Consider the following 25,645-nt stretch of genomic DNA (forward strand, 5'->3'; position numbering starts at 1 on the left):
ATGAATAGTTAACATTTTGGGGGTGGGTTTTTTGGAGGAGAGTGGGGAGGAAAACTGCACTGGAAGCATGTTATTCTAAGATTTTAAAAGGTTTTGTGTGTTTAGTTTTTGGCCACAGGTGTGTAGGTATGAATGATATATGGATTCAAAAACTTATTTCTTTTGGTATTGCTTGATTTCTAAATAAACAGGTACTTTGGCCCACTTACATGGAAACTCTCTCCCTGTCCATAGATGTACAGTTCACATATATCGGAGGGGGAGAGACAGTGGTATTCTGCACTTGTGTAATGATACTTTCTCAAATACATTTTGTACAAGTCCTATTGTGATGAAAACAGCAAGGTTAAAAATAGCAGCCCTACAAAGTCAACATGTTAACCAGCTATCACTAAGCATATGTCAATACTAATAATTTAAGACTTAAGAAATCTGACAATTGCTAGTTTAGTTTTAAATAGAATATGATTCCAAATCTGCTCATCCTTCAATGGCTATTGAGAATCTGGGTTATTGTAAGTATGAGAAAGCTTGCTAATTTTGTTACAATAAATGGAGGAAGGCAAGAAGTTTAGATCTTAGGGGAAATGGACTATATTTATTACATTTTGGAACTTGAAAGTGAATGTTCATATACAACCATAAGAGTAATTAGGTACAGTTTAAGGACAATAGCCAAAGAATACAGTGGTACCTCGGTTTATGAACACAATTGGTTCCGGAAGTCTGTTCATAAACTGAAGCGTTCATAAACTGAAGTGAACTTTCCCATTGAAAGTAATGGAAAGTGGATTAATCCGTTCCAGACGGTCCGCGGAGTAACCGTTCATAAACTGAAGCGAACTTTTCCATTGAAAGTAATGGAAAGTGGATTAATCCGTTCCAGACGGGTCTGCGAAGTACTTAAACTGAAGTGTTCATAAACTGAAACATGGGTGTAATTGGTTCCGGAAGTCTGTTCATAAACTGAAGCGTTCATAAACTGAAGCGAACTTTCCCATTAAAAGTAATGGAAAGTGAATTAATCCGTTCCAGATGGGTCTGCGGCGTTCATAAACCGAAAATTCATAAACCGAGGTGTTCATAAACCAAGGTTCCACTGTATTATTAATTATATTTGCAGTTCTATAAACACCAGTGAATTTATCATTTCCTTTTTGTACTGATGTAGACAATATGTTTAAAAAAACCTTTTGTTTTGTATATAAAATCATGCAGTACGTTTAGAAAGAAGAATTCCAATATAGCTATGCACATTTCACAGGCTGTGAGAAGTCGAGACATGTGCTTCCTAATGTTTTTGGTTTTTTTTATAAAAAAATTGAATTTAGGAATTAATCACATTATATTAAATTGATGTTTTATGCAGCTAAAAGTTGATTTTAACTCAGTCCAGACGTTAAGCTTGGTATAGGTCTTGTGGTTTAGTGTTGGTTAGAAAGCAGAAAGTGATGGATTTGAATTAACATCATACATTATGCAGCTCAACGGGACACCTCGGTGTTCTATTTGGGTATGATGGTTATTAGCACAGATGGCTTTTAAAAAGCCTTTGAAAAATTCATAGAGATAAGGCCTATCAGCAGTTGCTAGTAATGGTGGTTGAATTGCACCTCCTTGTACATATGCAGTATACCTCTTGAATAATTTAATCAGGAGGTGGTTATCTCCATCATAACCTCTTTACAAGCTTTCTGGATGCATATATGGCTGACCACTGTTGGGAACAAGACGAGAGTGGTTGAATTCCAGCAAGGTGGGTCTTAATGAAAAATAATGGAATACATTTTATCACTGATTAGCCATAATGTTATTCCTTGATTTAGCTTTGGTGTTAAAAACTGCAACTTTTGATGCTTTAGCTAAAGCCCAGTCATATGCCTGGCAAGTAGATCACAACCAGATGGCTCAGCATTGCTTGCCCAGAGAAAATGTCACTCCCCTTTGCCAACCATTAAATATGGTTGGCATGCACTTGTACTGGGCACATCAGCTTCCTAATGATCCAGAAAGCTACTACAATGCTGTAAAAGGAGGTTACAGCACTCCCTTTCTTCCTACCCATGATTGCCTGTGTAACTCCTGTCAAGCCAAGTGACACATGTTGCACTGGGGCATGGGACCTGCTTTGCAAGAGCACTATTGCCTGCTTCTGAACCACAAAATATTGATGTCATTGTGGTGATGGTTTAACATATTGATTTCGTGCCTTGCTCCCAAACTGGGATTCAACGTAGCATACCACATTTAAAACACCATTATAAAATGAACAATAATGGAGCAATAAAAATGAACTAGTTAAAAACCAATAGTTAAAATACACCAAAACTCCTTTAAAACCAGCATTAAAAATGCAGTCCAGAAAGCAAGCCAGTGGCCAAGCATCATCTCTACCTTAGTTTTCCAAAACCTGTCTGAACAGGAAGGCATTCTTCTGCCAGCAGCGTAACAAAGAGGACATCAACCTAACCTTTTCGGGGAGAGAAATACACCAGAAAAGGCTCTGTGTCTTGTGTCCACACCAACTGTGCCTCTAATGTTGATGGGACCGAGCAAAGGTGCTTGGTCACCCAAGAATTTTAACACCCAGGCAGGTTCGCATAGGGAGATAAGATCTTTCTGGAAACAGACCTGTAGCTAGCAAGGTTAACAAGGGAGTAGCATGCTCACTATAGCCATCCCCAGTCAGCAGTCTTGCCATGGTAGTCTGGACCAGCTGAAGCTTCCGAACACTCTTCAAAGGCAGTCCCATGTAGCTCATGTTGCAGTAATCCAACTGGGAGGTCAAGGGTTCATGCCCCAGCACTGGTGAGTACAAGTGCAGTTTCTAATGGAATAGAATCGGTTATTTTCATAGGGGATGGGAAGCCAAATTCTGTTTTGCCCCAAAGCATACTTGCATCTTGATCAACTGCACACTCCCCTGAAACATCATCTTCTCCTTCACCTTCTTTTAGAATTCCTTAGCTTTCCAAAATGCAGAATTATCATGCATGACAACCATTATTTTTGATTGTGCTTCATCAGTCATATTGCTGAGCATTGCATGTTTTACCTTTACCTTTTTTAAAACCTGCTGAGCATTGCATATTTTCACTCTCACTCCTGCCCCTGCCCAGCATTTTAATACTCTTGAAAGCCATACAGCTGAAAAGAGCCGAAACCTTAGATCAGTTGGCCCTACTGTCTGCACCTTGGGTAGGGAAAATGTACTGTTCTTCCCCATGAGGATCCTTTTAGCAGTTCCCAGAAAAATACTGACCAACTGGTGATGCTTAGGGAAAGACATTTCCATTTTAAGTACTCTTGAGATGGCACTCCAGTCTCATCTCTGTTGGTATGTGGGGGAAATCAGTGTCAAAGATATAAGTGGTCCCCTGATTGATGAAACTTGGCTCTTAGAGATGCTGCTTTATTATTTTCTTTTGTGTTGGAGATCAGAAAGAATCCTTCCATGGCTCTAATGAGCTGAAGACTGTTTTCTTTCCTCCCATTCTGAATGAAATAACACTGCACATATTATTATTATTATTTTTTTAAGACCTGGTTTAGAAATACATGTCTCAGCTTATTAAACTTAAGATAGACTGGAGCCTTCTGCCAGTGCACTCCATCCTTCGGCCACCACATCTGTCTTCCCTTCTTGATTTGAAGACTTCTCAGGCTAATAAATCCTAGTCACTTGTTATGACCTGACCACTGGTCCTGATAGCTAGGGATGATGGGTGGATGGCTGGTATAGATGGATTTGGCAGCTGCTTGGAGGCTAATAAATTTTGCTGTAATGTGGGAGTTAGATGTACAATACCTTAATTCCAAAACAGATGGTCACAGTGAGAGGAAATCAATGAGGCAACTAGTTATAAACTGTGTATCCAACACAGTAGGGATTTCCTATCCCTATATACTATGTAGAAACAGGAAATCCTATATGATGCCATTAATGATGTCAGGTGATTGACGTGTGGATTGTCCCTCCCAACAGTCAAAGTTGACCCATGGGGTGAGAACAGATAATGATCTCTCCCACTGGGGCAAAGAGGTCCCCACCCCTGCTAAATGTTTTCTAGCAACAGGAATATGCCCGTAGTGCTTTTAAGCTTCTTCCCTTTTATTGATTGTGCAGTAGTGTCTCATAAAACTAGTGATAGTGGCTATCTTCAGTGCAGCAGAACTGATGTATGGACCTCTGTGCAATTTCTTTGGTGATACATGAAGCAAGTGTGGTGTCGTGTTTGATGATACCGTGAATCATTACGCCTGGCCCTAAATGCTGGTGTTCATGGATGAGGTCTAATTGTTGTGCCTGTAGCAATCACCCTTGTCTCTTAGGATGTGCAGATGGAGGAAAAGGAGAGCCCTTTGCACTCTAAACAGTACTTCCACCATCATATTAAATATGGCCTTTGAGGATAAGCCGTTAGTGCTCATCAGTGGAAATGTCTGAAAATAGCTTTGGTTCTCACGATGCCAAGAAATGATAGAATAACTACTGTTGCAGTCCTGAAAACTAGTTGTTTTGTTTCTAATGCAGCATGACCTGGACAAGAATCTTTTAGCTATTGTTAGCTCAATTTGTTCCCTTCTCTCTTCAGAATTCAGTGAGTGGGATCCGTGCACATGAAAATAAATTTGGCACCCTGTGCTGCCAAGGATAACCGAGGGTGGTGAAATCCCTTCCGTGCAGAACCTGAAGTCATATATGCTGTGGTTCTGCACTGCATAGGCAGTGCCAAATGGCATTTCAGTGCCAATATCCTCCTCAGAGATGAAGTACAGAACATCACACTCCAAAAGTGCTCACAGTTATGCAGTTTTCAGTTTTTATTTTTGCACAAGAGAACTTTACAACCCCAAAGCTAGTGTTTATACTATATCTATTGCAGACGGATACTATATCTATTGCAGACAGATTATTGCAGGTGTTACAAAGCCTGAATTTCTTAGCAGTTTTCTTCTTGTATGCCGTCTAGCTCTGATTTAATATATTAAGCATGTGCATGTATTCATTTACATAGTGCTCTTCTTACTTGCTTTTCATGCATGTTGTAAACCTTGCACCAGTTCTCCAAAGTAGGCTAGTGTTTTGCCCATATTGCAGTTTAAAGAAAGGGGCAGAGTCTGAGAGCCAGGGAATATTGCGTCTTCAAAAAATTCATAAACAATAAGAAGGGCTTGCAGCAACTAAAGTAAAGCCTACTTCCATTATTGGCATATTATATATACGTTTCTCCACAAACTATCAATTTTCCTATTGTCAGTCAATGAACTATGCATTTGGCCTGTGTGGAAATTTCATAACATAAAAAGGCCTGATGCTTAATTAAACAGAAGATTGGCTTGAGCTGCAAACCTTGGATCTCCACTTAATAATGTAGTTAGTAAATGAAACTTCCCAGTTCAAAATCCCAGGATGTACATGGTAGCAATCCAAATCCCCGATTATCAGTTTCTTTTATAACTGCAAGTATGAATAGTCAGTTTCAAGTGAGGAAAGGGATTGTGTGTGATATGTAACTAAACACTAAGCGCATGAAATTTGGCTGTGTCAGTTGAGCTCCTTCCTTGTAAATGAGAATTCAGAGTAATGGGTCATTGCATCAACACAAGTGAATGCTTCCTTTGGTCTGGTGTGGAGCCATATCAGGACTAGGCAAGCTGCTGCCATCACTGAGTTGTCTTAACAGCAGGACATGCATTGAGCTGCCAGCACCCTGTGGCTCAAGGCACTCAGCTGTGGGAGCAGGTGCATCAGAAGGTTAATTAGCCACTTAGGAGGAAGTGATGGGGCAAGAGGACAATTCCCAGCAACAGGAACGATTTGCTTGGCAGCTGCATTCACACAGCCTGCTTACTGAGAACTCGACTTGCAAAACCAGATGAAGCCTGTTAGGTAAAAATTAGCCTCTCCTGGTATGCCCCGTGGAGGACCTTAAGGTCCACAAATAACAATATTTTGGAGATCCCGAGCCATAAGGTGGCTAGATTGGCCTCAGCTAGGTCCAGGGCCTTTTCAGTATTGGCCCCGACTTGGTGGAACGCTCTCTCACAGGAGACCAGGGCCCTGCGGGATTTGACATCTTTCCGTAGGGCCTGCAAGACGGAGCTGTTCCACCTGGCCTTCGGGTTTTGATTTGGGCCATTTTAAAATGAGGCTGCATTTTAAAACAATTTTTAAATTAAATTGTATTTTAATCTGCATTTTAATCAATTGTTTTTCTTTCTTTTACGTTTTATTGTAATTTTGTTGATGTCAGCCACCCTCTCACTGGGGACGGTGGGGTATAAATAAAAATTTAGTATTATTAAATTTATTATTATTATCATCATCATAAGAGAATGTGAGACACCCCCATATTATCCATATTATCTGACTGCTCCTGGGCAAAGATATATTGAGCCAAGCTGCATTGAAAACTGCTAAGAATTTAGCACTGTTGTAGTGTTCAGATGTATCAAAAAGATGTTATTTGAACATCTGCATGGAAGTGCTAGGAGAGATTATCCATAATTTTGGAGTGAGTATGCTGATGGCTCCCAGGTCTGTGTTTGTGGTAATGCAGCCCAGAGCTACTGTCATATGTTCATAGGAAGCTTCCTGTTTACAGAAAGTTGCTGAATCAGACCGTTGGTCTTCCTTGCTACTATATACTGAGGGCAAACCATTGGTCCATCTTGCTCAGTGTTGTCATACTGACTGGTAGAAGCTCTCCAGGATTTCAGAAAGAGGGTTTTCCCAGCAGTTCCTGGAGGTGCCAGGGGCTGGATTTAGGATGTCCTGCATGGAAAACAGGTGGTTCCATCATCCCTCTCAGTGAAGTATATCTACCCTGAATCAGTGGCAAATGGATGATACTGGTGAGAAGTCAGAGGTGAACATTGGTGTTTTACCCTCAGGCTGTAATTTTGATAGGGTTATGATTTCCCAATCTGAAGAAGTCTTGGAGTCCTTCTCAATTTCACATCACCTTCCATTCAACAGGTGGCTGTCATAGCCAGAGCTGGTTTTTTAACCAACTGAATTCATTACTTATAGGTGCTTTGTATGTCATGATAACATAAACCATGGCTTAGCATGAAGACATGAGTGTGAGGAGATTGTGGCTACTTTGCTCCTCATTGAGTCCCTGGGCTGCTGTGAGCAAAACATTGGTTTGGTTTGGCAGATTGTCCAAACCCAGGTTCATGGTTTGTTTCAGGACATACCACAAGCTGTAACCATGGTTTGTTCATGGGTTTACATTCGCACTGGGAAAAAAATCAGTTTGCATCAGATCCTAGAGAGTGATCTAATTTAGCATGTTAATTTTATTTCTATTTAATAAACACTTTGAAACTGCCAAGCTTGCCTAATACAGTATTTTCAGCATCCATTCATTGTTACTAATGAACTTATAAAACAGAAAATTTTCCGTGGGGAAATAAAGCACTGGAAAAATTTCTGCCTCACATCACTGGTTTGCAGGTCCTGGAAAGCTGCTCACTCAGTGCCTTTGCCTGACATTTCCAACATGCGTTACCCCCTTCCTCTTTTGCCCCGATGGCCCATCCCATACTATATCATAGGGTCCTGTGGCCCTTAGGAGTGGGTTTTTGTAGGGCAAGAGGCTGCAGTAGGGAGGAAGGGGGCAAGCAACCTTCTGCTTGTGCAAGCTGGTCTTAATAGAAAAGGAAAACTGAAAAATTGAAGGGATAAGAAAGATGTGTCTTAAGGAACCAGCACTAGATCCCTTAAAACAGTCTGTAAAACAATTTTAAAAAGATCTTAAGGTGCTTTTCGTTTTGCTTTTTAAAGTGAGGCATATTCTTTTGCCTGCTTGTGGAGTCCAAAACTTGTCCTTTTAAAGCCTGTCAGTTAAATCCTTTCCTGAGTCTCCCAGTGGACTTTTTCCTTCTCTGTGTGCTACCATTTTGCAGTTAACAGCATGTGTTGAAATCTTTCAATCCATGAACTGTGGGGTTTTGTGGAACCCCAGCAGTTAGTCACTGCAAAGTGAATTGAGATTTCACTGCCTCTCAATTGCCCATTCTTCAAAGCATCTCTTGCTCAAGAGACTGAATGCATTTTTGGAGTTTACTAAATAACAAATATATCTGTACAAGTCTTAACATCCCCTTTCTGTTATTTCATTTGTCTGAAGGGCCCTGCCCTGCTTCTTGGGGTGAGGCCTGACAGGCTCCTTAAAGGAGTGCTGCTGCTGCTGGGCAGAGAGAGCTCTGTTTTTGTTTTTTGTTTTTAAATTGCTTTTTTATCTATGTCATTTTAGATCGTGATTGATATTTATGCTGTATTCCTAGTTTTAGATTCTATGATTTATGTGGAAATTGTTTTCCGTTTGGCTTCCACACCTTTTGATGTGTTTTATTTATTGTTTATGACTTTTGTTTTGTTGGTAAATGTGTAAATCTTGTCATGTTGTAAGTCACTTTGAGCATTGTTTTAACTGTGGAAAGGTGGCATACAAATAAAATGATGAATTAATGAATGAATGAATTTGTCTAATGAAAGAGTTGAAAAACATCCTCATCTGAATTTGCCTGGGACACAGGTTTAAGCTTACAGAGGGGAAATTGGGTAGATGAAATAAAATTTCAGTTCCCATCAGTAGTTGGGGTCCTGTCTTTACCTATATCACATTAAAAGCTGAGCTATTATTAATTACCAATTTTATGTTGGGTTCATAATAAACCTACCATCCCACTAGGTATTTTAGTATGATTGATGTGATGAAGATGGAATTGCTCCATGATATCAGACTTCACTGTTTGTAAGTTGAGGTACGGTGTATAAGAGCAGAAGCAAAGAGGAAGAAATCCTTTCATTCACTTCAAAGCTTTACAGCTGACAGGGAGCTCGCTGCATGGCATTGCAGTCTGCTACTTATTTGACTGCAAGACTAAATGCCCAGGGAAGCTGCCACCCGAAACCCAGCCATGCTCTTTCATGTAGTATGGATGAGGCTTGCAGCTCTGAAATGCTGCCTGACAGGAAATTAAATTCAAGGCTTTGTTCCAATAAATAAATAAAACATGAAAAAAACATTTAGTTGAGAGAGACCACAACAACCTCATGCTGAATTAACAGAAAGGAAACTAACACTGCTCTCTCATTCTGGACTGCTTTATTCTTAGCAATATTGGGGTCATACATGTTAAGGCAGAGGAAATTATCTAAAGATAAATGGTCTGAAATTAAACTTTCCCTCCCCTGCAAGCAAATAGCTTTTCAGTGCCACTCATATTCTACGTTGCATGGATACTATATTATACGGGACTTTAAATAGGGGTGCTCATCCAATTTTGGTAAAACTCAGAAACAGACCCATTTGGGCCTTGAATCTGAAGTCCCACATAGGTTCGCAAAATACATTTGTCCATAGGTGGCAGCCTCTACCTGGTGCTTGTCGTTGCAATTGTCTCGCTAACAGAGCAATACAGACTATAGGAAACCAGCATAATTTATGCAGCTTTAACACAGCTGGCAATAAGTTACCCCATTCTTTTATATGACCCTTTGTAGTGCCATGATGCTCTGACAACTGTATGCACTATTCCAAATGTGTCCCCACCATACAGATTCACATAATATCACTGACCATTCTGTTTTCGCTTAACTTTTACAATTGTTGTTGTTGTTTAGTCGTTTAGTCATGTCCGACTCTTCGTGACCCCATGGACCATAGCATGCCAGGCACTCGTGTCTTTTACAATAACTTCCTACATTTAGTTTGATTGGTCTGCTGCTGCTGCTGCTGCTGCACACTGAGTTGCTAGTTTTCTATTTCCAAGATAATAGGCATGGCTAATTCGAACCCTATGAGGTTATGATAGGTTAGATGTCCCTCCCAATGTGTGCCAAATGACACTTTTAAAAACATCAGCATCCAGAGTCTTATTTGCTTATTTGTTAATGTTGTCATTCACCCAGTCTTGAGAGAGCCTTCTGAAAAAATCCAGTCTATTTTCCATTTCACCATCCTGTATAAAGTGGTTTCATCCTCAAATTGGCTTCCTTATGGCTCATTTGTATAAATAACTTGAACAGTACTCAATCTAATACAGATCCCTCAGAGAAACTGCTGCTTATTTCCCCTCATTATCCATTTTCGTTTTTCTCTGCTTTCTCTTCTTCTACCATTTACTGATACATAATAGGATTTTGTCCTCTTATTCTGTGACTGCTAAGTTTATCTAGGAGCCACGTATATAAGATGTCTCTTGGGCCACCAATATGGAATGTAGCTCAGTGGCAGAGCATCTGATTTGCTTGCAGAAGGCGACAGTTCAAACCCTCGTGTCGCCAGGTATGGCTAAGAGAGAATCCTGCCTAAAATCCCGGAGAGCCATTTCCTGTCAATGTTGGCAATACTGCCCTAGATGCACCAATAGGACTAGACCTATTGATGCTGATACAGTATGTCAAAAGGCTGATGAGACAGGATTTCCATTTCCAGAAACGATGGTCAGTTGCTTTCCTCAGCAGTACTTGCTCTTCTCCAAGGGGAAGGGGGCAAACAGGCTAGCCTTACCCACAATACAAAGCCAGTAGCATCAAAACGGGGGAGCGGGGGTGCCATGTCTGGCATGTCGTGCCACCGCAGCCGCATTGGGAGGATCCTCTGTTCGCAGCTGCAGCCGCAAGCAGAGGATCCCGGCACTGGCGGCAAACCACTATGTACAGCACATGTGCGGTGTTGCACACATGTGCTGTACATAATGATGCCTCACATGCGCTGTACATAGTGGTTTGTTGGTGGCGCCACTCGAGCGCCATATGGACAGCGGTGGGATCCCTCCACCGCCGCTACAGCTGCATGTGGAGGATTCTCCGTTCGCAGCTGTAGCGGTGACAGAGGGATCTCAGCACCGTCCGTACGGCACTGGAGAGGCACCACTGGCACCTGCGCCCTACGTAGCGACGCCCCGTCCCAGGTGTCACGACACCTGTACAAACCACAAATGTCTGAATGGGTATTCTAACTGTGTTTAGCTGAATGTGAGTAGACATTTCCCTAAGATCAAGAACCTGGTGCACTGGGGGAGTTGTCCCATTCTGGGACCTGCAGAACTCCTAACCAAGAGCACCTCTCTTTTATCCAGATGTAATGACTGATCACTGATCCTGTCACTAACTCCGGACACTGAGAACTTCCATGAACACCCCAGAATATACTAGAAAGGAAATTTAAAGCTCAGCAGCAGCAGCAGCAGCAGCAGCATACTGATGAAAATCAATTGCCTGTCCCACCTAGATTTCTGCCAACAGTTTCATGTGCAAAAATGGTTCAGATGCATTTATCTCCTTTTCATGTCACCCAAACGCCTCCTTTTTCACCTATCTGTGAGAGAAAATGCACCTAAGACCACATTTTGAGAAATGGAATGGCTTTTATTGAGCAGTGTGAATCTATACCTACCTATGCTCCCAAAGAACAGCTTTAGTGCAGCATTGGACTCGGAACCTCAATCCTGGAAAGGGACTCTGTGGGCTCAGTAACAACCGTTGCGGCAGAGATAACCCATTGCTGCTCCTGGTCAAGAGCTCCTTCCCAAACCCAGATTCACACAGCTGTGTAAAACAGCTGAGCCCTGAGCCAGGATCTTTGTAATCTCTCACTCTCTCTGGGAATTTGGGGAATTTGAAAATCACAGTTTCGTGCTCTTACCACTTTCAAATTTCCTCTCATAGCATAGGGATCATTGTTTCTATACGGGTATAAATGTGTCACAATATTAAAATATCCCCGGGATCCTATACACACACACACACACACACACACACACACACACACACACAAACACCATATTTTTCGCTCCAAAGGACGCACCTAGTTTTTAGAGGAGGAAAACAAGAAAAAATATATTTTGCTTTCTTGAATTGTCCTAGGCATAGCAGCCAACTCTTAGAGCCCTAGGTGCCTTTGCCCCCCCCCCAAGTAAATATTTGAGGAAGCTTCTTTTGCAAAGGGGGAGAGCTCCATTTTTTTGAGAATCAGCTCAAAGTTGTGCAGCTTTTTTTGCAAATGGGAAAAGCTGTGTTTTTTTTGTGGGGGGGGGTGTCAGCTCACAGTTGTGCATCTTTTTTGCAAAGGGGGAAAGCACCATTTTTGATGATCAGCTCAAAGTTGTTGAGCTTACCTTGCAAAGGGGAAAAATCCTGTTTTTATGGGGTTCAACTCACCGTTCTGCAGCTTCTCTGGGAAAGGAAAGGGACCAATTTCTACAGTTTCCAGACAGATAATCTAATCACCCAGTCACATGTCGCTGGAGAAACAAGCAACCTCTCTCTGCAAACAACAATTGAGGCCTGGGCAAGGGGCCTGGGCGGGGCTGGGAAGGGAGCTAACGTCTCTTATCACCTCCCCGATCTCTTGCAATCAGCTGCTGAGCGGGTCCTTTCAACACACTCTTTCCCTCTTGTTAGCCTTCAGCTCTTTCAAAAAAAGAGAGCACGATCTGCCTTTAGCCCCTGGGCAATTCGGCTCCAGGGACCACGCCTTCGCTCCATAAGACACACAGACATTTCCTCTTTTTAGGAGGAAAAAAGTGTGTCTTATGGAGTGAAAAATACCATAATATATATGCTACAATGCACCAAATATTCATTAGTTGCACTGTGATTTTTAGATATCTTTATTTCATCTATTTTTTGCAATAAATGAATGTTTTATTCAATATAGTTTTGTTCTGGATAATACATTTGTGTGTTACATGCAGTTCAGGGATATTCCCAGGGCATCACTCAGTTGTTTCCAGGAAGAGGTCACATTACTGTGTGGGTGGTAGGCGCACACATATACACACACAAAACAAACACACACATCCCAGAAGACAAGTAACAGGTGCTTCACAGTGTGAAGACTGATGCAAATAATTCATTTTTAGCCTCTCTCCAAGCTAAAAATAGTGGCAATATTAAATCGCAATGATGCAGTATCTACATAGTATTTCTGCCCTTCATTTGGTCACATACCATTTTTATGGACTCTAAGGATTCAGGTAAGACAGTATGGAATCACAACTGCTTCCTTTCATACCAGAAGGGAATATGGAGATTCATCCTAATGCTGTGTTTAACAGTATTTTATACAGAAGATTCCCAGAAGAATCCTAATTTTGCTTCATCTGGATAGTCTTGACAGGGTTCTGTGAAATGTGAACAAAAGAGATGGCAGAAAGAAGTGAGGCAACATTAATAAAAGCATCAATTTAATAGACTGCGTAACTTTCATATTAAGGCAGTGCATTGCACATAAAACATTTCAGTCTATATTTAAACTAAAACCTGTAATTTTTTTTAAAAAAAAACTTTTGAAATTAGTAGGGTAGGCAAAGTCTCAAATTATCAATGACATAACAATGAACTTTTAGGATCAAAATTGGAAATCTACCCACAATCATATTGATGTGGAATTATTTGAGGTGTTGAGCATGTTTTCTCAAGTGAAGGCAAACTTCTGCTTCAACACATCAGCAACCACAACACACAGCCACACTGGCACCTTTTGTCTCACCAATAAGATTCTATGATTCTAATTGTTCATCTCTATCAATATTCAGATGTTGAAATTGCAAGGCATTAACCTTCTAGATACTTTTTATTATTAGACTTATCAGATCATTTCTAGCTATCCACCAATGGGTGGTCACTGGAGCTGGTGGGGTAGAGGGGAAGGCAGATACTCTTAACCAGTGGTCAGCAAACCTTTTCAGCAGGGGGCCGGTCCACTTTCCCTCAGACCTTGCGGGGGGCCAGACTATTTTGGAAAAAAATATACTGTATGAACAAATTACTATGCCCCACAAATAGCCCAGAGATCCATTTTAAATAAAAGCACACATTCTACTCATGTAAAAACACCAGGCAGGCCCCACAAATACATGCTTTTTAAATAAAAGGGCACATTCTACTCATGTAAAAACATCTGATTCCTGGACCGTCCGCGGGCCAGATTTAGAAAGCGATTGGGCTGGATCCAGTCCCTGCACCTTAGTTTGCCTACCCATGCTCTTAACAGAGAGACACACCAAGACATACATAACATGAACAGAGACACACAAAGACCCAGACACACACTTAGGACAGAGACACACCTAGCACTGCCACATAGACATAGTGAGGGATACATACATTTCTATGCTGCACAGTAACACGGGAGCTCATGTTTTGCAATAAGTAGATCCACACAAGCCAGGATCTACTTATGGGGGAAGAGGGTGAATCTTGAATCTCCTGCCTATCAGCTGTTTACCCTTCTGTATTTCTGGCAGGGGAATTCTGAGAAATGGGTACTATATAGAACAGATATCACCAATGTGGTGCCCATGGAGTTTAGCTTCCATCAGCCGCAGCCAGTACGGTCAATAGTCAAGGATAAAGGCACTGCATTGGCTACCCTAGTATAGTGTGTGGCTGGCTGGGCATCTGCTTATAATGATACATTTCATTGCATCTTAAACTTTGTTTTGAAAATGAACTCACTAGGAAAATCAAAGAGAAGAGGACCATAAAATTTCCTTGCATGGGTAAAAATTCAAACATACCCGTATATCTGAGTTGCCCTGCTGTTCATTCCATTTGACCTCTTCTTTTTGACATAGTGTTTATTACTTTTCTAGGATAATCATAATGTGATTATAGTAGTTTAAAAACTCTGCTTTCTATAACTACATTTTTAAAAATAAAATTCATACCTTGTACTCAGTGTAGACTTGTTCTTTATTACTGGGTTATGACTGTAGGTGGAATCAAATCCTACTCGTATAACCTTTCCCATCCCTACCATACAAACAGTGAAAGTTATTTAAGTATTATATTTTAAAAAGGCTTCAGCTGTGATTTTTCTCCCCCACCCTGTATGTTTCACAGATGCATCCTGTTGTTTCTTTTCAACTTGGCCATAAAGGATCAAGAAGAATCATGACTGAAAAACTCTGTGGATGGCTACCAGTTTTCCTCTCAGCATTGCTATATCAAGTCTTCAAGTGGTATGTTACATTTTCCCCAAGAACAGTTTCTTTGTTGGCCTTTGAATACGATAAGAATTATGCCAGCTTCATTTTAATGTGGGGCAGTTTCTGACATTCTATGTTTGGGGGAAGCTTTAATGAATGGTGTGATACGTTTTCTTTCATTCTTGTTTCAAAGGGCAAATGTGCGGTGTTCATTTAAATACAACACACTCCCCTTCTATTATCAAAGAAATAAACAACTATCTGACGTTTAGAAGACATCTGAAGGCAGCCCTGTTTAGGGAAGTTTTTAATGACTGATGTTTGTCTTCTGAAGAAGTGTGCATGCACACGAAAGCTCATACCAAAATAAAAACTTAGTTGGTCTTTAAGGTACTACTGAAGGAATTTTTTTATTTTGCTTCGACTCAGACCAACACGGCTACCTACCTGTAACTGATGTTTTAATGTATTTTTAATCTTTTGTTGGAAGCCACCCAGAGTGACTGGGGAAACCCAGCCAGATGGGCGGGGTATAAATAATAAATGGTTGTTGTTGTTATTCTTCTTGTTGTTGTTGTTATACAGAAATGTAAAGCTAGGGTAAAAATTCTCTATGATATGCACTTGATTACTCATCCTATTTGCATTGCTTCCTTTGATATGAAATGATGGGCTTTCTGATTGAAATGAACAGAATAACATAATTAATTTTGTGAAATTCCATCATAGTGGACAGTGAGAATAAATAGGTAGTTTTGGTTTTAAAATGCATAACATAACAAACAAGAACAAAACACAACACAACATTTAAAAAGCCGTAGATTGCTTAATCAGTCAAAGGCCTGGTTGAAGAGGAATGTTTTTTCCTGGCACCTAAAAATATACAATGAGGGCACCAGGTAACAGGGGCGAAGGAAGGGGTTTGTGATTGGGGCGGGCCACCCTGGGTGTGACCACTGGGGGGGGGGTGACAAAATGCTGGGCAGCACTCACCATGGGGCCTGCAGCGCACCTGAGCCATGCATCTCTCCTGGGAGTGACACGGTGGCTTGAGTGTTCACAGGCTGCCCCAAACAGTCCGCCCACTGCCTCCCCCCCCCAGCTGTAGTGCGGCTGAGTGGGAGGAGGTAGGCAGACTCCTCGGAGGCCCCGCGGAGCGTTCTGCCCCAGCTCACCCCGCGGGCAGCTGGCCCCCTGAGTGCAGGGCATGCATGCCTCCCCAGGCGCCCGATTGGCTTGCTCCACTGCTGCCAGGTCAGCCTCCCTAAAGAGAGCATTCCACAAAAGATTGTGTGAGGTTGGATTCAGCAGACTTAATCTGAGCCTTCAAAGACACATAAACTGAAAGAGAAAGTGGGAAAGAGCTCTTCCAATTTCCTACTCCAGCTATATGTATTTGTCAAAGGCAGAAAAGGCAACCACACACATTTACCACTTCATGATCCATGAGGCAGTAAGTGGAGGGTGGAGACTGGCTCAGAGGCTTTGTGAGCCGCGAGGGAAGTGCTCAGCTGTGTCATTGTACCCATGGCTGCTGGCCAACCCCTGACATATATGAATTGGTCATCTTTACAACAACTTTATTCAGTAGTTCAGTCTTATCACTTTTGATTATTACTACAAGGATTTCTACTTTGTTTTTCATTTCAAATAATTTCAGAAACAGTTGTGAGTTAAAATACCACACACCAGCATAAAAGCAGAAGCAGATAAATTGCAACTCAGTAGAAGCCTGAGCTAGAGTAGGTAGAGTGCTGAGAGATCGTAACTTGCCAAAGGCCCCCTGCTGAGTTCAGAGGAGATTTGGACTGGGAGCTTCAGATTGTAGATCTGTCTCTTAACAGCCACACCAGGGAAAGTACATATGGATGGCAGTATAGACTAGGCATGGCCAAACTTGGCCCTCCAGCTGTTTTGGGACTACAATAACCATCATCCCTGACCACTGGTCCTGTTAGCTAAGGATGATGGTAGGTAGTTGTAGTCCCAAAACAACTGGAGGGCCAAGTTTGGCCATGCCTGGTGTAGACCTTTTAAGCTGTTATATTGCACATTACCTTCTATAGATATAAAATGTGCATATAGCATGGCAACATGTAATAGCCATTTCCTCTTTCCTGTTGTTCATTCTCTTATAAATATTATAAAAGTATTTTCAGTTATTTTTTTTAAAAAATATGTAGTTTCTAAGCCACAGGGAAATGGCATTATAGAAACACAGAAGGCATCTGATCTGATCTCTGTGTTACTTTAAATGAAGTAGAATAGCTTTGTCTCTAAGAGGTTCTATTAGAGTGTAGTTATTGATTTCCCTGTAGAACAAGCACACTTTAATCAAGCATTCAAAAATATTTTTGCAGTATTGAATAAATGCTTGCTGTACCAAGGGATTTTCAGGTTTTATTGCCAAGCTGCCCATCATGTGTTGTTTTGTTTACATATGCCATCTGAGATAAGCTAAATGAGTTTGCTACTTTTGAACTTTTGAGTTCTTTTCAGTAGGAAGAAAGTGAGATCAGTTAATTAAGTCTTTGTTTGGAACTGCTAACCCCTTTCCAAAACAAATTATACTTTCTTGCTCCACTATCTGCTGTGAACATCGTCCTAAACTACAGTGGTACCTTGGTTCTCTAACTTAATCTGTTCCGGGAGTCCATTCGACTTCCGAAACCATTTGAAAACCAAGGTGTGGCTTCCAATTGGCTGCAGGAGCTTCCTGCACTCGATTGGAAGCTGCGTCAGATGTTCGGCTTCCACAAAACATACACAAACCGGAACACTTACTTCCGGGTTTGCGGTGTTCAGGAGCCGATTTGTTCGGGAGCCAAGCCTTTCCAGTGCCAAGGTACCACTGTACCTAAAACTGAAATCAGGTTGGAATCAAGCTATATTCATAGAACCCTTTATCTCAATCCTAAAAGTAACTTTTTAAGATGGTTTCACTATATGGAAAGCACACTGGACCTCTCTGTGGCCTGCTTCCACCACATGACATCGCACGCAAATGTTGCTCCCCACAAGTTGGGTGGAACCTGGTGCTTATGTGAAGCTGTGTGACCTCCCCACAACTTTGGCAGGTGCAAAAAGTAATGAAAGTAGGGTCACATGTGACTGCGCACCAGTAACATGAGCACAGTTTATCATGAATGTGAAATAAAAAGGGCACCTGGAGGGTCCAAGAGACACATCAAATTGTTTCAAATCTTAAAAAAGCACAAAATGCCCACCTTTAATCTTACAAAATAGGATTTGAGTACTACTAGTCTAAGGTACAGAGTGATTTTTACAACCTGTAGATTATTTAATAATAATAATAATAATAATAATAATAATAATAATAATAATAATAATTTATTATTTATACCCCACCCATCTGGCTGGGTTTCCCCAGCCACTCTGGGTGGCTTCCAACAGAAAAATAAAATAATCGATTAAACATTAAAAGTCTCCCTAAACAGGGCTGCCTTCAGATGTCTTCTAAAAATCTGGTAGCTGTTTTCCTTTTTGACATCTGATGGGAGGGCGTTCCACAGGGCAGGCGCCACCACTGAGAAGGCCCTCTGCCTGGTTCCCTGCAACTTGGCTTCTCGCAATGAGGGAACCGCCAGAAGGCCCTCGGAGCTGGACCTCAGTGTCCAGGCAGAACGATGGGGGTGGAGACGCTCCTTCAGGTATACTGGACCGAGGCCATTTAGGGCTTTAAAGGTCAGCACCAACACTTTGAATTGTGCTCGGAAATGTATTGGGAGCCAGTGTAGATGTTTCAAGACCAGTGTTATGGGGTCTTGGTGGCTGCTCCCAGCCACCAGTCCAGCTGCCGCATTCTGGATTAGTTGTAGTTTCCGGGTCACCTTCAAAGGCAGCCCCACATAGAGCGCATAGCAGTAGTCCAAGCGGGTGATAACTAGAGCATGGACCACTCTGGCGAGACAGTCTGCAGGTAGGTAGGGTCTCAGCCTGCATCCCAGATGGAGCTGCCCTGGACACAGAATTGACCTGCGCCTCCATGGACAGCTGTGAGTCCAAAACTACTCCCAGGCTGCGCACCTGGTCCTTCAGGGGCACAGTTACCCCTTTCAGGACCAGGGAGTCCTCCACACCTGCCCGCCTCCTGTCCCCCACAAACAGTACTTCTGTCTTGTCAGGATTCAGCCTCAATCTGTTAGCCGCCATCCATACTCCAACCGCCTCCAGGCACTCACACAGGACCTTCATCGCCTTCACTGGTTCTGATTTGAAAGAAAGGTAGAGCTGGGTATCATTTGCATACTGATGAACACCCAGCTCAAACCCCCTGATGATCTCTCCCAGAGGCTGCATGTAGATGTTAAAAAGCATGGGGGAGAGGGCAGAACCCTGAGGCACCCCACAAGTGAGAGCCCAGGGGTCTGAACACTCATCCCCCACCACCACTTTCTGAACATGGCCCAGGAGGAAGGAGCGGAACCACTGTATAACAGTGCCCCCAGCTCCCAACCCCTCTAGATGGATTTTATGGTCGATGGTGTCAAAAGCTGCTGAGACATCCAACAGAACTAGGAAACAGCTCTCACCTTTGTCCCTAGCCTGCCAGAGATCATCAACCAGTGTGACCAAGGCAGTTTCAGTCCCATGATGAGGCCTGAATCCCAGCTGGAAGGGATCCAAATGGTCTGCTTCTTCCAGGCGTGCCTGGAGTTGTTCAGCAACCACTCGCTCAATCACCTTGCCCAAGAATGGAAGAATTGAGACTGGGCGATAGTTGGCCATATTGGCCGCATATAAAGATTTTTTTTTTTAAGAAGCGGTTTAATAACTTCCTCTTTCAGCGGGTCTGGGAAGGCTCCCTCACAGAGAGAAGCATTCACCAACCGGCGAAGCCCATCACCCAGCCCTTCTCAGCTAGCTTTTATAAGCCAGGATGGGCAAGGATCAAGGAGATAGGTGGTTGGTTTCACTCATCCAAGCAGCCTGTCCACATCCTCGGAGGTAACAGATTGGAATTGATCCCATGCAACTTGACTAAACAGATCTCTAGCACTCCACCGCCCTGGCCCTGCTCCCACAGTGGAGCCTACCTCTTCCTGAATTTTTTACATACTATTAGTTATTATAAACTCCTTTGAATGAGTAAAGTGCAGCTAATGCAAATATTTTAAAATTATGCTTTTTCTTACTTTTCTAAAATATAAAACAGTGGGTAATATTTCACAACTCCCAGAATTTCTCCCCAATTTCCAATTTTTCCACTGGAAAAAAATTAAGAACCTACCCTCACCACCCCTCACACACACCAAAAAATCTCTAAGGGAAAAAAATCCCTCTCCCTTTCATTCACATATGCAAACACTCAGGTTTTTGAAGGCAAGCAGTATGAGTCGGTGAGGATCATATTCAGAACCAAGGAATTGTGAATTGCGATGTCGCTGCTAGTGAAAAGTAATTTTAAATGACTGGTGTGTTGAGAGATACATGGAAACAAATCCTTCAATCATATATAATGAATCCTTCAATCATATATAATGAAACTGTCTTGCTTATTTCTTCAAAGCTTTGCAACTCCTTCTGACTTTTGGCAAAGCTGGCAGCGTGGGTGGGTGATGAAAGTTGATGTGCAGAAATATCCAGAGGGCCATGGATTCTCCATTCCTGCCTCAACTAATTGATACTCTTCTAAGAATTTATAATTCCTGCTCTTGACAGCATCTTTCTAATCCAATGTGTCTGCTTAATATATACAATTTGTTATAGTGTTTACTGGCCAATAAGTCTTACTTTTAATAAAAATCTTTCCCCCCTATTTTTAGACAAATATCTCTTGGTGCCATAGCACATGGATTTCAGGACTACATGTGAAGAGGTAATATCAAATGCACACACAATCATTGTGTTTTATTTTGATGATAAATGTGATATGGATTAACTGAGCTGTTACAAGGAAGATTAAACTGTATTTTCCAGTAAGTCTCACAGGGCAGAGGGAGTTATTCCAACCGTTTTAGGGTCTCCACTCCGGATTTGTGTAGAGTTTACTCCCTATCCTTTTCTTCTCCCAAAGAAAAGGCAGCAGAGATTTAGGATAAGAGTTTTCCTTCTCCTAGATGCACTACCTTCCCAGGTTGACAAGCTCCATCTGTCCCTTCCTTACCTCTACATCCTGTGCAGAAACCATGTTTTTGGCTATTGGACCCACTATTGGTTTCATCCACTCAATCTGCCAGAGCCTGTCTTCACCTCCAGTAGAAGACCCCAACTCACCAAGGGTTTGAGACCCACCGGCTACACTCACCTGGTTTAGCTGGCCAGTGAAAGCCGTTCCTGAGGTGTGGCTGCTAATAGCTTCTAAGAGCCACAGGCAAGAGCTGAGTGCTGGGGGGGGGGGAACGGGGACCAAAGGTGCACAAAGCACTCCAGAATGAGCATGATGTGTCCCGCACCAGAGGTACTACCCTCCCCTAACACCCCCAACACCCCACATAAACAATGAAATAGTTATAACTAATCCACTGCAATTTGAGTGGACTTATCTCAAAGGAAATTACACAATAATACAATAAATACAATTATTCTTGCATTGAAGGGAATTGGATTAGTTAACCCTTGGGGTCCCTTCCATCCCTACAATTCTATGATAATGCTGCTCAGGGAACAGAAGAAAATGGAGCACAATTCTTGAGTGTATAAAACTGGGGATACATAGCGCAGGAGCAGAATAAGTTGTTTTCCTCTTTTGGCAGAAAAGTACTGGGCAAGGGAAATGCAGCTTTTTCCATCATTGCAGTACTATGAGGAGAATAATGTGTGGTTGTTTTAAGTTCTCCCTTCCATGCAGTTCTTAGAGGGGCAATGAGCCCAAGTGGGAGGTAGGGAGGTTTGTGTGAAAACAGAGGTTTCAAATTGATTTGAATTAGCCTGCAACTGCAGATGATGGAAGGAGAAGTAAATCTTGATTTGTGAAAATAAAATACATCAAAACATTATGCAGAGTGTATTTCAGGCCAGCATATATTTGCTTGGCTTTATGAAATCTGAAATAATTTAACCTTCTGGTGCTAAAGAATGCCCTATTTTTGTGTTTCAATGCTGCATTGGGATAGGAAAGGATGGTATTTAAATGAAGATATCATCTAAAGATGTATTGTACAACTGTAGCTTCTAAAAGGCAAAGACGACTAGGGCCTTATTACATTTTAAAAGTTTTCCATGTAAATTAGGTTATTCTGCTCATGTGCTATCAGTCAGTCCATTGCCGTAAATGGTTTGCTTTTTTCATGCTTGACTTCTTTGTTCAAACTGTGAATAAACTCTGCCCTTGTGCATTACAATGCCGGCTTCTATTTTGATTTTGTTGTGATGTTTAATTATGTCTACTGTATAGTTACATGCTGCTTAATTCTTGCCCTAAGCTCTCTTTATAAAATTTCTCGAGAGATTTTATAATCAGCCAAGTCAGAAGTGTGCAGTCAAGTAAAGCAAAACGACTGTATAAACGATTCAGCATTTCTTTAAAAATAAATATATAAATAAATATCTCAGGCAGCCCTCAAATTAATTGGGAGCTATTGGGATGCTCCTAGGTATGAATCAATAGGTGTGTTGTTGCTCACTCTCCAACCTTGCTTGGCTGAAAGAAGTTACAATAATAGAATTAAAATGTGGTTATTAAGCATGGTTCTCCCACCTTTCCCTTTATTCATTACTTCTCCACACCTGTGATTTTAAGCACTGAAGATTTTCTTATTCCACAAGTCAGGAAGCCAAAATGCAAAGAAACAACTTTTTTTTAGGATAACTCATTAGGATTTTGTCTGCTGCCCAGTTCTTCTGCTTGAGCTCCATTAACAGAGCAAAGGGTCTGGAGTCAGCCATAAAGTTTGAACAATGGAAATTCACCTAGCCGCCCAGAGTGACTGGGGAGACCCAGCCGGATTGGGGGGGGTTTAGAAATAATAATAAATTATTATTATTATTATTATTATTATTATTATTATTATTATTATTAGGGCTGGTCCACCCATGAGGCACAATGAGGTGACTGCCTCAGGTGACAGGATTCACAGAAGCAGCACATTCAAATTTAATTTTTTTTTTATTTCCCCCTTGTTTCTGGTGTATATCTTCACTCACCCTGGGGAGGGGGCACCATTTTGTGGTTCAGTTCAGGTGGAAATTGGTCAAGGAACCAGGGAAAAGCAACTTGGTTGTGGTAAATTAAGAGTCTCACCTGACATTTCTCAGTCACCACATCAGCTGAAAGGCTGCTTTCAGGGCAAGCAGGGGGAGCAGTGTCAAGAGCGATGCAATGTTTGTGCCTCCCCCTCAGCTTGCATCCTTGGCGGGGGCCAACCTGGCCAACCCTAGCTACAACCCTGGGTTTGGAAAGTATGAATGGATATTAGGGGCGAAGATATACTGAGAAGGAAAATAACTGAAACCAGAGATTTTTGCAGGGTATCAAATGGATACACTACCACTGTCTGAACTGCATATGAACTGCCACACAAGGAAGAAATGTGCCTATGTAATAATTACCCATTACCCTTCTCAAATAAGAAAAAAAGATAGGAACAGAAGGGACATAATGTCTGGACATTAAAAGGTAGCCTTTAGGGGCATTAGGCTATCACCTGCATCATCCATTTCAGATTGTCCCAGTACACCTCTTGCCATTGTTTTAGTCCAAGCTGACCAGCTGGATTTAGACATCCTTTAGTTAACCAATCTGCAGATACAAGCCATGACTCATAAGCACTTGGAATGGATTTGCTTTTGTGCATAGAGGAGCTTTTGGATTATAACCATAAAGCAGTATGATCGGAATCCTTCATGGTGTTTCAGTTTCAGTGCTCTACTGTGATCCTAGTTAAGCTAATTAGGATTAATCAGAGACTGTAAGATTCACATAGGTTTGCCTGGGTGACACCTTCCATTAAGCAATGTGTAAGGTTCAGTCCCATATGCATTCTGACACTGGATACTGAAACAAGTGTATTGATATTGTGAAGGGGGATTTTTGCTTGCAGCATTTGTTGACATATCCATACTGAGCATCCATATGTGTTATTAAGTGGATCAATCTCCAGAATCCATACATGTTGCTAGTAATCAGTTTTGTAATGTCATTGTCTCAATATATCTATTTGCAACTAACAACCATAGACATTTCAACTGATAACCCAGAGATATTTGGGAATATGCTGGCCTCTGTTAAAGCTTTTCCAAAAAAACAATCAGAGAAAAAGTATCCTTTCGATCCTCTAACATGAACAATCAGCGTGCAGCTTGAAAACTAAGGAAACCTTTTTCTCTGTTCATCCTTTGAAGACAAAGACAGGGATTTGTTTGCTGCAGGATGGTAACCAGGAGCCTTTCAAAGTGCGGCTGCACTTAGCCAAAGATATTTTGACGATTCAAGAGCAAGACGTGATCTGTGTCTCTGGTGAACCTTTCTATTCTGGTGTAAGTATCATTTTCTTCAGTAGTTTTCAAAATAAAATCATTGTGTACGTTGAGCTTTCCCTACTCACTTTTGCCTTCCATTGGAGGGTGTTGAAATGAAGAAAAGTTGCAAATTTTTGAAATGATACAATCAAGTCTAGATCGAAGTCATGAAATGCAGTGATATGGTACTTCCTGGTGTGTTTTTTGGTACAGTGTAAATAATATGAGCAGCTTTCAGGAGATCAATGCAGTGAATGGTCCTAAGAAGCATTCAATTAATATAATTCACAGTCATGATTCAAGTGGGATGAGATAGCTTACTTAATGGGATTTAACTCTACTAGGTGCTATGTTGGTCTCAGGTTAAACCCAGGACTCCTGAGACAAAACAAAAACAAAACCCTCACAGTGGCCATGAGTCCCCCCCTTAAGACTCCATGATTGGGCATAAAGGATCCAAGTTCTTAGGGACCTTGTAAATTAATACAACCTTGAACCTGGGCTGGTAGTGTCCAGGCACTCAGTGCAAACTTTTGAGCTCTGGGGTTATGTGCTGATAGTAGTTCTGTCCACATCAATCAAAGGTATTCCTATGTAGAGCGCATTGCAATAATTAAGTATTAAGGTTGCTTAAGAACTCTAATGCCAAGAGCAGAGTGTTATGGATATATATATATATATATATATATATATATATATATATATATATATATATAATCTGCTGGATCTGACCAAAGACTTGTCTAATCTAGCACCTTGTTTCCCATAGGGGCCAACCAGATGCCCCTTGGAAGTCCACAAGCTAGACATGAGAGAATAGCATTTTCCCACTGTTGTCTATTCAGAGGCTGTTCTTTCTGATCCATTATCTAACTTTATGTTGATGCTGAGTTACCCATTGACTCTACCAAAAGAGAATTTAAGAGTTGCTTAAGAGCATCAAACCAAACCAGATCATATCCAGTTTTTTTTTTAAAAAAAACCTAATGGATTTATCATTCCCATTTGCATTTTCTTAATATGTCAGAACACCTATTACTTATATCTAGATGATATTTAAATAATGCCTTGGCATAAATGCATGATATTTTTAATTTCCCGTACAGTGTTACAGCCTACATGTCCAGAATATTGTTTTAGAAGTTAACAAATGATGTGCTCTGCTTGGTTAGCCTGGCTGCATGTTATCTGAAGATTAAATGCACAACCCATTAGATAATGTATCAATGTGAACATGGGATTTACTTTTTCTGCTAGAACAATTGTCACA

The 25,645-nt window shown here is 41.5% G+C and overlaps 1 protein-coding gene across 1 annotated transcript in view; it reads left to right on the forward strand.

Moving 5' to 3' along the window:
• The window catches only part of SNTG1 (syntrophin gamma 1), a 237,163-nt gene that overhangs the window by 101,264 nt on the left and 110,254 nt on the right, over positions 1-25,645 (forward strand). The window contains exons 4-6 of the mRNA XM_060277843.2: positions 14,870-14,988; positions 20,742-20,794; positions 24,259-24,393. Coding sequence (XP_060133826.1) covers positions 20,768-20,794; positions 24,259-24,393 — 162 coding nt within the window. The 5' untranslated portion in view covers positions 14,870-14,988; positions 20,742-20,767. The remainder of the gene's footprint in view (positions 1-14,869; positions 14,989-20,741; positions 20,795-24,258; positions 24,394-25,645) is intronic.

Source organism: Zootoca vivipara, chromosome 8 (genome assembly GCF_965207765.1).
Source record: "Zootoca vivipara chromosome 8, rZooViv2.hap1.1, whole genome shotgun sequence".
In the NCBI taxonomy this organism is placed as follows: domain Eukaryota; kingdom Metazoa; phylum Chordata; class Lepidosauria; order Squamata; family Lacertidae; genus Zootoca; species Zootoca vivipara.